General features: G+C 43.3%; 1 protein-coding gene across 1 annotated transcript in view; it reads left to right on the plus strand.

The window, feature by feature from the left end:
- Positions 1 to 13369, plus strand: part of LOC130484198 (macrophage mannose receptor 1-like) — a 61754-nt gene that overhangs the window by 11268 nt on the left and 37117 nt on the right. Inside the window, exons 5-11 of the mRNA XM_056857100.1 lie at positions 127 to 240; positions 982 to 1125; positions 2202 to 2384; positions 6550 to 6707; positions 9783 to 9893; positions 11634 to 11749; positions 12886 to 13034. Coding sequence (XP_056713078.1) covers positions 127 to 240; positions 982 to 1125; positions 2202 to 2384; positions 6550 to 6707; positions 9783 to 9893; positions 11634 to 11749; positions 12886 to 13034 — 975 coding nt within the window. The remainder of the gene's footprint in view (positions 1 to 126; positions 241 to 981; positions 1126 to 2201; positions 2385 to 6549; positions 6708 to 9782; positions 9894 to 11633; positions 11750 to 12885; positions 13035 to 13369) is intronic.

The following is a 13369-nucleotide window of genomic DNA, read 5'->3' on the forward strand; positions in this document are numbered from 1 at the left end:
AAGTTGGCAACTTAATTATACCAGGTCAGGTTAGGTTTACTTCCCCCTTTTAGTTCCTCAACTATAAAACTATAAAACTATAAAATCATGCAATATAATGCTACTCCTTCCCCCCTCCTTAAACAGGATTAACAACTGGTGTAAACACTGACTACTGGATTGGACTTAACAGTTTGGATATGGATAGTGGATGGCGATGGGTTGGCAACAATCCTTTCAAATATTTAAATTGGGCTCCAGGTGAGTGATCATTTATAGACAAATAATACTGAAAGCCATGACTATTTGATATTTAGTCAGAAATCCAAAATATTGGAAGGAATGTATTGGAGGATGGAGTATCTGAAAACTGTATGAACTTCCCATTGAAAGCATAGATGGTCTTTTCAAAAAACTCTCTGTAGTCTTCTCGCAAGGACAAAGCCATAAATAACTTCCCTAGTATAAAGGTAAAGGTCCCCTGTGCAAGCACCGGGTCATTCCTGACCCATGGGGTGACGTCACATCCCGACATTTCCACGGAAGACTTTGTTTACGGGGTAGTTTGCCAGTTACTACAAAATCATTTTAATGCTGAGAAAAACTTTTCTACCTATTAAGTCCCTTCCTTTAAGAACTCCAAGGAAGAATGAGATTCCACAATGCACCTCTTCTTTCAAATGCAGGGATGGGTAAAAATTGCATTTCCTAAAAGTCAGCTGGTTAATACTGTATCCCTTAAAATGGCAGGAGTACTATGCTCCATGGCTACATGTTGACCATGATCATTGGGCACAACCCAGTAAAAGATTATCATTACTATAACTTGATTTAACTACTGTCAGATGCACCCTCCCAAATTCTCTAGTTTATAGAATATGCATAACTGAAATAAAACTGAAGGAGGAGACCAACCCTTGTTTTTTATTGTGATAAAAATAAAATAAAATAATGTTAGCACAGGGCAGGCACACTGAATATTTGTATCTTTGTTTCTTTAAGGGAGCCCATCACCTGAAGCAGAGAAAATCTGTGCAACAATGAAGTCTCAAAGTGGCAAATGGGAGAATAAGGAGTGTGGTCATAAACTTGGCTACATTTGCAAAAAAGAAAACTCGTCGTTAAACATCCCTGTTACCTCTTCAGGTAGGTCTGGTCAACTGAAAGTGAACTATATAAAATACAAGCAGGAACCCACAAAGACTCTTCCTCCCCCACTATTTTCTCTTTCCCTTTCCTGCAAGCCCCCATAGCCTTTCTCCTTTTCCCGCTTCTTTGTTCCCTTCCCACCCAAAAGCCAATCTATATTTAACTGCCCCTCTATCTTAATCTTCCCCATCCAGTACCTTTTACCTAGGAACACTATGGCTACGTTGTGATGGCTACTGGTGCTGGCCACTGGACCAGGTCCACTTACATGGTAGGGAACCCTCATGGACTTGTCGGTGGTACCTCACTTTCCCTGGATCCCCCTCCCTGCACTATTTCCTCTTACACTCTTCCTTGCAGCTCCCGTATCTTCTCCCCTTTCCCTGCTTCATTCTCTCCTTCTCAACCATTCACCAACCTACCTTTTATCTACGTCCCACCTTCAGCATATTTGTCAGTATTTCCTTTTCTCGCGGTGGATTGGACACTTGTGTATTGTGATATATTAGTGATTGGTCTTTGGAGAAATCTTAGAATGGACAGAACATTGTGCATTTATGTGGGATTTTGTATTTGTGTATTGTATGTAATAATTGTAAAATAGTAGCAATAGAATTCATTTTGATAAGTTTGCTGTTTGGCCATCGGTGCTGTTTTGTTTGCATATCCTATTGGCTCAGCATGAGTTTGTTCTTGGATCCTCCAGGTAGTGGCTGGAGATCTTCTGCTATTACAACTGATCTCCAGGCAACAGAGATTGGTTCACCTGGAGAAAAGGGTCACTTTGGAAGGTGGACTGTATGGCATTATACATCATTGAGGTCCCTCCCCTCCCCAACCCCACCGTCCTCAGGCTCCATCCCCAAAATCTCCAGCTATTTACCAACCTGGACCCGGCAACCCTAGCTATTCCTAGGATCTTCCCTGTTCTCCCAGGAACGGCACTTCAGGAGTCATTTTGGGCTGTAAGAAGAGGGATTCAGTAAAAATCACCCCATTCTTGTACCTGTGGAAATTCTAGATGGATCCAAGCTTTTATATGATTCCACTGAATATGTTTGTTCTCTTTTTAGATGACTTGAAGCCTGTAAAATGTCCAGATGGCTGGGTTCCATACTTAGGCCACTGTTACCAACTTCACAGAGACCTCAAGTCCTGGAATCGCGCACTGTTAGCTTGTCGAAAGGAAGATGGAGATTTAGCCAGTATCCACAATATTGAAGAACATAGTTTTGCCATTTCTCAGCTTGGCTACAGTAAGTACTTCTATGTCTGTATCACATTTTTACATGGTAGGGATTTGAATCCAGGCCTCTTAAGCCCTACTCTGACACACGCAGGGTGTCAAACTCAATTGTTGCGAGGGCTGGATATGACACAAATGTCACTTGGTCAGACAAGGCCATGCCTCGCCAGCCCAGATCGAGAATGGGGTGGTGGTGGCTGCCTCGGCTGCCTCGTGGGCCAGATAAGAGCTCTCAAGGGGCCAGATCTGGCCCATGGGCCTTATGTTTGACACCCCTGCTCTAACCGCTATATATCACTGTTTCTCATACAGTAAATATTTCTGCTGTGTTGTGTTCTTCTGGTTTCATACTTACAACACTAAAGTTTTTGTTGTTGTACAACACGGTAAATGTTACAGAAGCTCCTTCTCACTTGAACCAAAATATAAAAATGTTTCTCCAAAGTTCTGCTTTCCAAGATTCCTAATGCTAGTTAAGATATATAATCACAGCCTTGGCTTATTCCCAAGTCAAACCTACCAGCACAGCTGAGTCAGGAATGGATCTGGAAGTTAATTATCTGAAGGCTCTGCTTTTCAAACCCTGGTTATTTCTGTCACCCTTAAGAGTGTTTCTGGGGTCTTCAGTGGGCTAGAGAAAAGCATTTTGCAGGGAAGATGCATTCTGAAACTCAAGCAAGTCAAATGCAAAAAATGCAAATGGCTATTGTCATAATGCGGATCAGTTGTAACAATAATACAAGTAATATAACTGTCTGGGACCTTTGTACCTGTGAGACCACCTCTCCCAAAATGCCCCCCAAAGAGCATTATGCTCAGCTGGGAAAAACCTACTGGAGGTCTCTGACCCTAAAATAGGGTTGCCAACCTACAGGTTAGGGTTGCCAGGTCCCTCTTTGCCACTGACGGAAGGTTTTTGGAGTGGAACCTGAGGAGGGTGGAGTTTGGGGAGGGGGGACACTTCAATGCCATAGAGTCCAATTGCCAAAGCAGCCATTTTCTCCAGGTGAACTGATCTCTATTGGCTGGAGATCAGTTGTAATAGCAGGAGATCTCCAGCTAGTACGTGGAAGTTGATAATCCCAAAACAGCACGTAGGCTCAAAAACAATTCAATATATCACAATATTGTTTATTAATTTCATAAACAATGTATTTTAAACTCAATGCTAATCCTAATCTATTCTATACAATTCATATTCCATTTGTCATTGTTTCATTCAATCAGGTGTACCTTCACCATAACCACTACAGGAAGCACAAGTCCTGTTGTATACTATATAGGCAACATAAATTAGTCACGGAAGTATTCAAGGGAGAGAGTACGTGCCCTCTAGATCTTGGCTGCATTTCGTAGAGTCCTTCTTCAGCTCACTGATTAATGTTGCTTAAATCACCGCAAAATAGTCCAAAATTTTTTTGGTAGAGACTATGTCTCGATGGTGGTTGTCTAATATTTATGACAGATTGCCAAAGTAACCACATGCTATAAAAATAGACATAAGCTATTTTTTACATTCATAGTTGTTAAAGAATTTTAACATAAATTATATAACATATCAATATATACATACTGTTTGTCCACAGTTTAGACATTCGACCTCCGAGGGTTCCAAAATGTAATTCAATCAGTGGATGTAAAATCCAATTACCACAAGGTTTAAATAGTCACGCTGTTGGTGAGAATCAATCCCCTATCAGTAATCTTAAAGTTTCAGAATCGTGGTAAATTGAAAGAAAACATGAAAGATCAAACTCCGTGTTCAAGCCTCCCAGAGCCAGTGTTTTAAATAAGAAGATAAATCTCATCTCGTACTGCAACAAGATTTTTTGTATGTTGCGATGTTCATATGGGGCTGGTTTATACTGCCACAATACGTCGGGGTAACAAATCAGAACTCACAAGGTGATCCCTCAGTGCACGAGTCTTCCTGAGACCAAATATGGGTGGGAAGGAGCAGCCTGGGATATGTTGTATTATATGCCAGTGTCGTGCAATGATTTTTTGGATATCCTGAGAAAATTCCCTCGTGCACTCAGGGATCACCTTGTGAGGTCTGATTTGTTACCCCGACACCAGGGCTGTAGCACCAGCAGCCATTTTAAATGTGGGCATTGCACCATGTGTCCTTTTAGCTTATCAATTAAGGAAGTAAGTGCATACACGACTAACTTTAAATATACTCTACGTTCCTTCACGAATTGTGCTTCTCACCAGGTGGTTTATTGTATTGTTTGCAATTGCGGGCTTTTATACATAGGATCCACTATATGGGCGGTAATATTGAGGATAGGAAAACATCGTTCTCGTATCCAGGCAAAAATCAAAGAAGCACCCCTAGTGGAGCATTTCATAACTAAATGCCATGCGGAGAACGATCTCTCTTTTTTTGTATTGTGGCAGTATAAACCAGCCCCATATGAACATCGCAACATACAAAAAATCTTGTTGCAGTACGAGATGAGATTTATCTTCTTATTTAAAACACTGGCTCCGGGAGGCTTGAACACGGAGTTTGACCTTTAATGTTTTCTTTCAACTTACCATGATTCTGCAACTTTAAGATTACTGATAGGGGATTGATTCTCACCAACAGCGTGACTATTTAAACCTCGTTGTAATTTGATTTTACATCCACTGATTGAATTACATTTTGGAACCCTCGGAGGTCGAATGTCTAAACTGTGGACAAACAGTATGAATATTATGATATGTTATATAATTTATGTTAAAATTCTTTAACAACTATGAATGTAAAAAATAGCTTATGTCTATTTTTATAGCATGTGGTTACTTTGGCAATCTGCCATAAATATTAGACAACCACCATCGAGACATAGGCCATTTACATATGGCCATTTGCAGATTAATTTGTCCCTCTGAAATAGCACTCTTTCCCCAAAAAACTGCATTCATGGGGGGAAAGGAGCCCATGACAGGATGTCTCTGGGCAGAGGCAAGGGGAAGCTGAGGGGAAGCCGGTAGGAGCAGAGGCTGCCGCTGCTTCTCCGTGTGCCTCCACTCCACCGGGCAGGGGGTGGAAGCCGGTGGGGGGGGGGTGGAAGCTGCCGGGGCCGGGGCCGAGAAAGCCGGAATGAAGGGAGAGGGAGAGAGAGTCAACCCAGATGCTAAACGCTCTGGGAAGCTCTCGCAGTTGCAGCGATCCTTTAATTTATATTGCTGCAATCCAGCACTTTGCAGACCCGGGGAAGTTCCGATATTGGGTGAATCGATCACGCAGGCCATGCGTGTAGCCTCATTATATTCACGACAAGCCTGGGAGTTTAGAAGGATAAACGACCATGCATAAATGGCCATAGTCTCTACCAAAAAATCTTTGGACTATTTTGCGGTAATTTAAGCAACATTACTCAACGAGCTGAAGAAGTCTCTACGAAACGCAGCCAAGATCTAGAGGGCACGTACTCTCTCCCTTGAATACTTCCGTGACTAATTTATGTTGCCCATATTATATACAACAGGACTTGTGCTTCCTGTAGTGGTTATGGTGAATGTACACCTGATTGAATGAAACAATAACAAATGGAATATGAATTATATAGAATGTATTAGGATTAGCATTGAGTTTAAAATACATTGTTTATGAAATTAATAAACAATATTGTGATATATTGAATTGTTTTTGAGCCTACGTGCTGTCTTGGGATTATCATCTTATACTATTGCAGCATAGGTTATATATTTGTATAGTACCTGAAGGTTGGCAATCCTACAATACAATACAGCATCTGTATTGCACAGTCATGTCCTTCTAATGTGATTCTATAATTTTAGGCAGATCATGAGAGGGAGGGAATCTTGGCCATCTTCTGGGCATGGAGTAGGGGTCACTGAGAGTGTGGGGGCGGGGAGGTAGTTGTGAATTTTCTGCATTGTGCAGGGGGTTGGACTAGATGACCCTGGTTGTCCCTTCCAACTCTATGATTCTATGATAAAGCTATGCTGAAGGATCCTGCTTAAAACATGAAGGTAGTTTCAAGAGGGTAGCCTTGTCTGCAGTACAAGAGCTAGATTTGAGTCCAGTAGCACCTTACACAGCAAAGAAATTTGGGTACATAAGGTTTCAAAAGTCAAAGCTCCCTTGATCAGGTAACCTATGGGCTCTTTAGAATTGCTTGAGGAAGCAAACACCCAAGGCGCATTTATCTCCTTAGAACCAACAGATACGCTGTGGGTGGGACTGAACTCCCAGAAGATTGAGAGGTATTTTGAATGGAGTGATGGGACTCGGGTGACGTACACCAAGTGGATGAATGGAGAACCTGCTTATCTACAAGACTCCAGAACCAACTGCGTCGTCATGACAGGAGAAGTAAAAACAACACTGCCTGCTTACAGTTAAAATAAGACTGTCGGCTTCTCTGCTTACAAAAGATGCATTTCCAGTGTGAGGTTTTTGCTGACCCCTGCCTTACCTACTGGAAGGGTTGAAAGAGTCTGTCCCGGGTCGAGCCCCTCCCAGGGTCGCCCGGGCCGTCCGACGCCTTCCCCCCCCGGGAGAAGAGCCCACACTCACCGGCGAAGGGAGGGGGCCCGAGGGCGCAACAGTCCGCCCCGCCGACAGTCGGCTTGTCAGCGGCATGTCCGCCCTGGGTCTCTCCCCCGGGCTCCCCGGAGAAGGCGCCCTGAGGCTCCCAGCCGCAGCGCTGGCCGCGGCAGAAACGGCCTGCGCACCTATGCCCCACCCCGCTCAACAGCTGAGCCTCGGGCGGGTGCGGGCGGGGCCGGAGAAGGCGCGCCGACGCGCAGCCTCAAGGCCAGCCACGTGGCCAAGCTTCGGCCCTTATTTGGAAACTTCCGGGGCAGGCCTGAGGGAGGAAGGGGTGGGGCCTCTCTGGCCTGGAGGAGATATAAGGCCAGAGAGGAGCCAGGGCCGGGGAGGAGCAGCAGCACTAGGTGGCAAGGGCTGAGCTGACCCAGAGCAACCTGGCTGCCTCCGAGGGGGAGACAAGTTCTGATTCCCCCTCGGACTGGTCTGAGGCCGAGGAGGCTCCTCCGGTCAAGCTCTCCTCCAGGGCAGAGACCCCGAAGGCAACGGCTGCGCCAGGGAGGCGCGACAGAGTCTGCCAAGCTTTCCCTCTCCCTTTGCAGGAGGTTTCAGCTTGAGTGGGAAGGGATTCAAGCTGACCCAATTACTCCCTCACCCACTGCATGGCTCCCTGAACTCCCTTGTCTTTTAGGGAGACATCAGGGAGGAAAGACAAGTTGATATCCTCTTTGGCTTTGAACTGAGGGAGCTTAAATACCCCCCCAGCAGCCATAGTTCACTGTGTTTCTTCTGGCTCCCCCAACATTGGCTTGGGGGGGGGGCAGGCTTATCTTCTGCCCCCTGCTTTTGGAAACAAAGGCCTTTTACACATGGGTTGTTCCCATCATGGTCACCCCCCCAACTACTTTGAAGCTTCATTTTAATTATGCATCTATTTTCCAACCTTCAGAAGTTGCCTCACTCTCCCATCGCATTTCCCCTGAGTTTTCAGGATGGTGTTTTACCCCGAGTTTAAAGTCTGCCTCGATCCCAAATCTGCACACTTGGCACTTCGGAATTTTCTCCCCATGTCCACTCTCACTTCTCCCTTCCATGTGTCTGTCCTCCTCATCCAACCCCTCCCCTTGAAGCCATTTGTGAATGCACTAGCGAGTGAATAATCCTGGAATACCTTGAGACAGCTTATCTGGTCAGTTTCACAGCAAGTGTGGGTTAGTTTCAGTTCTTGGCAGGATGGAACAGAGCCAAGCTGATTTGCCTCCCTCCCCTTATATGTCTCCTCTTATAGGCATGAAAGCCTTTTTGTTGTTGTTTGCGAGTGCAAGACTACCGATGGAACGATGAAATGGTCATAAATGACCATGCGAGTGTTTTTCTATTCTTATGACTCCTGCACTGAGATAGCCAGAAATAAATTGGTTGGAGGGGGGGGGGGAGGTCTGGATGCTTCTCTGCTTTGGCTGCAAAATAGCCACTTGGTTCAGATCAAATGAAAGAATCCCACTGCAGGACTGGCAGGGGCTGATGACGTATTTCAAAAAAATACACTACAGCTAATTACAAAGAAGTGTTTTAGGAAGGAGGAACTCATGCAGAAGCTCCCCATTTTTGCTGGAGATGCATAATTAATCACAAGGCACTCCTGGAATTTCTTGGGGGAGGAGAGCCCCTGTGCATAGTGTTTTGAGAATTTGACTGCAAATACTGCGCAGTTAGAGAGCAGCAGATCCAGCGGAAACACACCATATACACAAAAGGCCAAAGTTTCTAGGCTTTACAGCCCATTCCTGAAAATCGGGCTGAAAGGCCTTGGGAGGCCTCTGCCGGCCTCCCCTGGTGCAGGGACCCACACCACCGGCGCTCGGAAGGCGCACGCCAGCGTGAGTGGCCGCAGCACCGTCGTGCAGGCCTGGATGCTGGTCCCCGGCCGTGGCCACAGCAGTGCTGGGCCCGGATGCCGCTGCAGCTTCCCGCTGGCCTCTGGACGCTGGCACAAAACGGCTTGGGAGGCCAACTAATGTCGGCCCTGCCCCCTGCCCAGCACCAACATTAGTTGGCCTCCCAAGCAGTTTCGGCTCGGGAATGCCCCCCTTTTATTTTTACAAAGATACATCACTTTTTGCTGGCGTATCTCTTGGGCAACCCTATGAGGGTTGCACGGGTTTTTGGCTCCAGGTAGAGGTTTCGGGCAACGCCACTGGGTTGCCTCCTAAAACCGGTCCAGGCATTCCTTTCAGGAATGTGCTGTTATGGCTGCAAATATAAGCTTGAAAGTATGTAGTGAATGGATGTTAAAATCTCAGAAGCCAGAAAAAGTAACTGAGTGAGAATGCCAGTATTCGGGGTATAGCTTCCTGTACCTTGTATAGCCCTTTCCTCTTCCTTGTGGTTAGAAAAACTGACTACATGATTGCAAGCACTATAGACTTAGTTTAGCAAAATAAAAGCATCTACATCATTGATGGTCACAAGGTCCAACTGCCCTTAGTGTATGATTTATATTGCCTGGACAAATAATTTAATTTTTACTGCTACATACGTACTTTGCTAGATATATCTAAAAAGATTATGCACTAAAATGTAGAGTGTTGACCATGTCAACCTTAAATTCTCAAATGTGAATATATTTTGAAATGCTTGCATTTTCTGCAAATTGAAAACTGCTTTTCATTATTATTAAAACTTGGGATGAACCTTTCAGTTGTTTCTCGGTAGTTCTTTGGTTTTGTTTGTAGATTTCATGTAAATGTATTGGGCAATGCATACAGTTCTTCATGCAGCTAAGTTATAAATGGAAAGATTTGTATGGACAGAAGAAAAAAAATCAGGCACTGGGAAATTGAAACAATTTTAAAGAGTCCTTCACGAAGGATCATGTCTTTACCCTTCCATTTCCAGAATGGATATTGGATGGATACTTTCTGTCAAGAAGAACACGGTTACATATGTGAAAGGAAATCTTTGGAAATTCTTTCTACAGCAGAAGATGTTCATACAGGCTGCCGGAATGTAAGTCAGAGGGAAATAGTTTGGAAGTTTACTAAAACTGTTTAGCCTCTTCATCATCAAATTATATTCTGTTTTTGTGAAGATCCCAGCATTGCTGTTCTTAAAGGTTTCAGGGTGGTTTTCTGAGCCAAGTAGAGGCGCTTCTAGTTTTTTATTTATGCTTGAGGTGAGCAGCAAAAGCTTGCCTCTGATAATTTCCCTTCATGTGTCTTCCTTCTCACTGCAACAACCACATAACTCTCTTCCACTACATATCATCTTCAATCTTGATCACTGCTTCACTCTTCTCTGCTTGCCCAGGAAAAGTTTTGGTTCCACTTTTGTCCCAAAGGGCAGTGCTACTGGCCTAGGAAACCTAGAAAGCTTTACCACTTACTCTAGGTCCCTTCATGGAATCTCTTTGCAGTCCAGGGGAAGAGTGAACAGAAGGCAGGGAAGACTGGTATCAGGGAAGCCTTAGGCTCATCTCAGAACTGGAGTCTTAAGGTGGAAATTTTGCATAGTGAAAGGGGGAGGCTGCTTTGAGAACAAAGTCCACATGAGAATCATTGCTTTAGGCAAGAAATTGATGTCCCTTATTGTTTAAACAATCCAACCAGTGATAAATAGGGCAGAACAGGCATTCCATCAAGTTCGCTATCTAGAACAAAGCTTCTTAAACTGTGGGTCGTGACCCCATATGGGGTCACGTAACTAAATATGGGTGTCACAAAAAAATTGGCAACAGTTAAAGGTGTCTTTATGATTTATTATCAGTAAATGTTTGATTTGCATACCTATTTTATATACCTATATACCAGGGTCACATAAAAATTTCCGGGGTGAAAAGGGGTACTGAGTGGGAAAAGTTTAAAAAGCCCTGATCTAGAAGATGGAGAGAGATTCTGAGAGCACATATTTCTCTCATGGAGATTGGACAAGAGAGACAGAATAGGCAGGAGAAGAAGGAAGTAGTAGGAAGTAAGTCCCTGAGAATAGCATTCTGGGTAAACAAAGAGACAATTGCCGAAGACAAGATGGATATGGAGGAATCTGATCTATCCTCCTTACTGGCTCTACTGTCCCCTCTGGAGTACTGATGTGCTTGGGGCAACAAGACATAAAGAGGACTGTCATAAAGAGGACTGTCCTCTGAGCAAGAGGACATCTAGCCACTCTAATTTCACATAATCTCTTTAGTTTGGTGTCTGTTTATATAAAAAATGGGGAAGAAAATCAGAATTTTCTTCCCCATTTTATATATAAGCAGACTGTGATGCCAAAGAAGTAAAAGTAGAGGATGTGAATTTAAAATGAAATGATATTGTTTAAGTCAGAGGTACAAAGGCCCTTTCAGATTCATTCATTGTTGAATGAAGACTATGAATTAAATGTATTTTTAAGGATTCCTGATCACACAAAGAGAACCATCCAAGCATTTGTGTACAGGATGTGTCAGGAGCAGGGGCTGCCCAATTTACCTCTTCTGTCTACCTTCCACCCATCACATTCATTCAACTCTGCCTGTCCTCTTAAAAAGGCTTAAATTATCTTAAAATAAACCAGGAAATGACTTTGTCAATTACCATTATAGAAAATCTTTTAACTCCAGCCAAATGGCAGACTGGTAAAAGAACTTATATGGGGATTATTTCATCATACACACTTGCATAGTTAGGGCATGAGGCTGTATGTGGGTGTCAGTATCCGCCATTAATTATCGAAGTGACCTGAGGTCACTGATTCTTTTTTTATTGACAGGGTTGGAAAAGGCATGGCTTCTACTGCTACTTAATTGGACAAACACTGGGAACATTTTCAGAAGCAAAGCTATCCTGTGAAGGAAACCAGGGTTCTCTGGTGTTCATAGAGGACAGGTACCTAAAGAGTTTTTTTTTTTAATCTTCTTCCTTTTCTTCTTCTAAAAAACAAGAAACAGTTTAATATACTAGGAAGGAAAATTACACTATTAATGTTTAAGATCAACTAACTTTATACAAATGTAACTTATGGAGAAAGTGAGATATGGAGATAGTTTCTTTACAGATTATCATCTGTCTGTCTGTCTGTCTGTCTGTCTAGAATGGAGAGAATGCCAAAGTACTTTTGACTGTAAGACCTGTTCAGTTCTTCCATAAGTTTCCTAACTTTTTAGAACCTTTTAAGTGCAGACCTCAGTCTGCCCTGTAGCTTTCAAATATACCTGAAAGACTATGGAAGAGAACCTTGAACTAGTGTGGGCCATTCAGGCTACCAGTTGAAACAGTTGTCTTCCCCCTACAGTGACTGAATATAGAGCAAATATCCCTAACCTGCCTAATAGATCTCTAAACCAATCTGAACAAAAATCAGTTAAATTCATCTTTTTTTAAAAATCTGCCTACTCCCCTTCCTTCTCCCTCCAAAAGATCCAAGTGCCCTGTTGGCCATTGCTGGATTTCTCTACCAGACCAGCAGGGTACAAAGGATATTGATATCAGCAGATATTAAAAGACTTGCCTCTATCCATTACAGGTGGTCAGGCAACTAGAGGTTGGCCCACTGAGGGAGTGGGGAGTACAAAAAGGATGGGTTTTCCCCCTGCATGATTCTCATGGGTCCCTGCTTGTTTTTCAGTATTTAACAACATGAGAAGACAGAGCGTATGAAGAAAGATTAATAAGAGGCCAATAACTCATTCATTAATAGGAGTCTAGTAACTCATTCAGAATACATGTAGATATAGGAGTGGTACTTACAAACTATGTGTATAGGCTGAGTAGTGGCACTTCTGTTTGCCCATCATCACCCTCTGTATATCGAACCTTTAAGGAATACTACATAAATCAGGCAAGTGGGATATATTTGTATATATTTATATGTGCAATTTCTAGTTCACATTAAGTTTGTAGCAGAAAATGTTCCCTGCCAGACACAATGAGGTCATATGTGTATTATCAATTGAGTCTAAATGTTCAGTCAAATCAGTAGAAGTATCATTTTGCCCACATTAATTACCTGTTCTTTGATATAGATATGAACAAGCCTACCTAACTAGTCTAGTTGGGCTACGTCCTGAAACATATTTCTGGATTGGGGTATCAGAGATAAAGGAAGGCGGGACATTCAACTGGACTAATGGACATGCAATGACATTTAGCCACTGGAACATAGGAATGCCTGGTAGGTACCTTTGTAGTTAACCTGCTGCAGGGAGTGACTCTGACCAGCTAGAAAGTTCTTTGAGGGAGACGAAACAAAGTGAGTGACAGTTGCTGAGATGGCTAGCATGGAGATAAGAGGACCTGGGGCAGGAAATTAAAAATAGTTAAGGGTTAAAAAAAGATGAGAAATTTTTAGAGGAAATGAGACAAAGAGAAAGAGGAAAGAAAGCTGAAGAAAAGAGAGCTGAGTGGAAAGGAAAATGGTGAAGAAAATGGAGTCTGAAGAAAGATGTCCCAAGTTCAATACATTAGAGATAGTAATCTAAAACCAGCAGTTTTAATTAATCCTGTCAC

This window comes from Euleptes europaea, chromosome 11, assembly GCF_029931775.1.
Source record: "Euleptes europaea isolate rEulEur1 chromosome 11, rEulEur1.hap1, whole genome shotgun sequence".
NCBI classification, from domain to species: Eukaryota; Metazoa; Chordata; class Lepidosauria; order Squamata; family Sphaerodactylidae; genus Euleptes; species Euleptes europaea.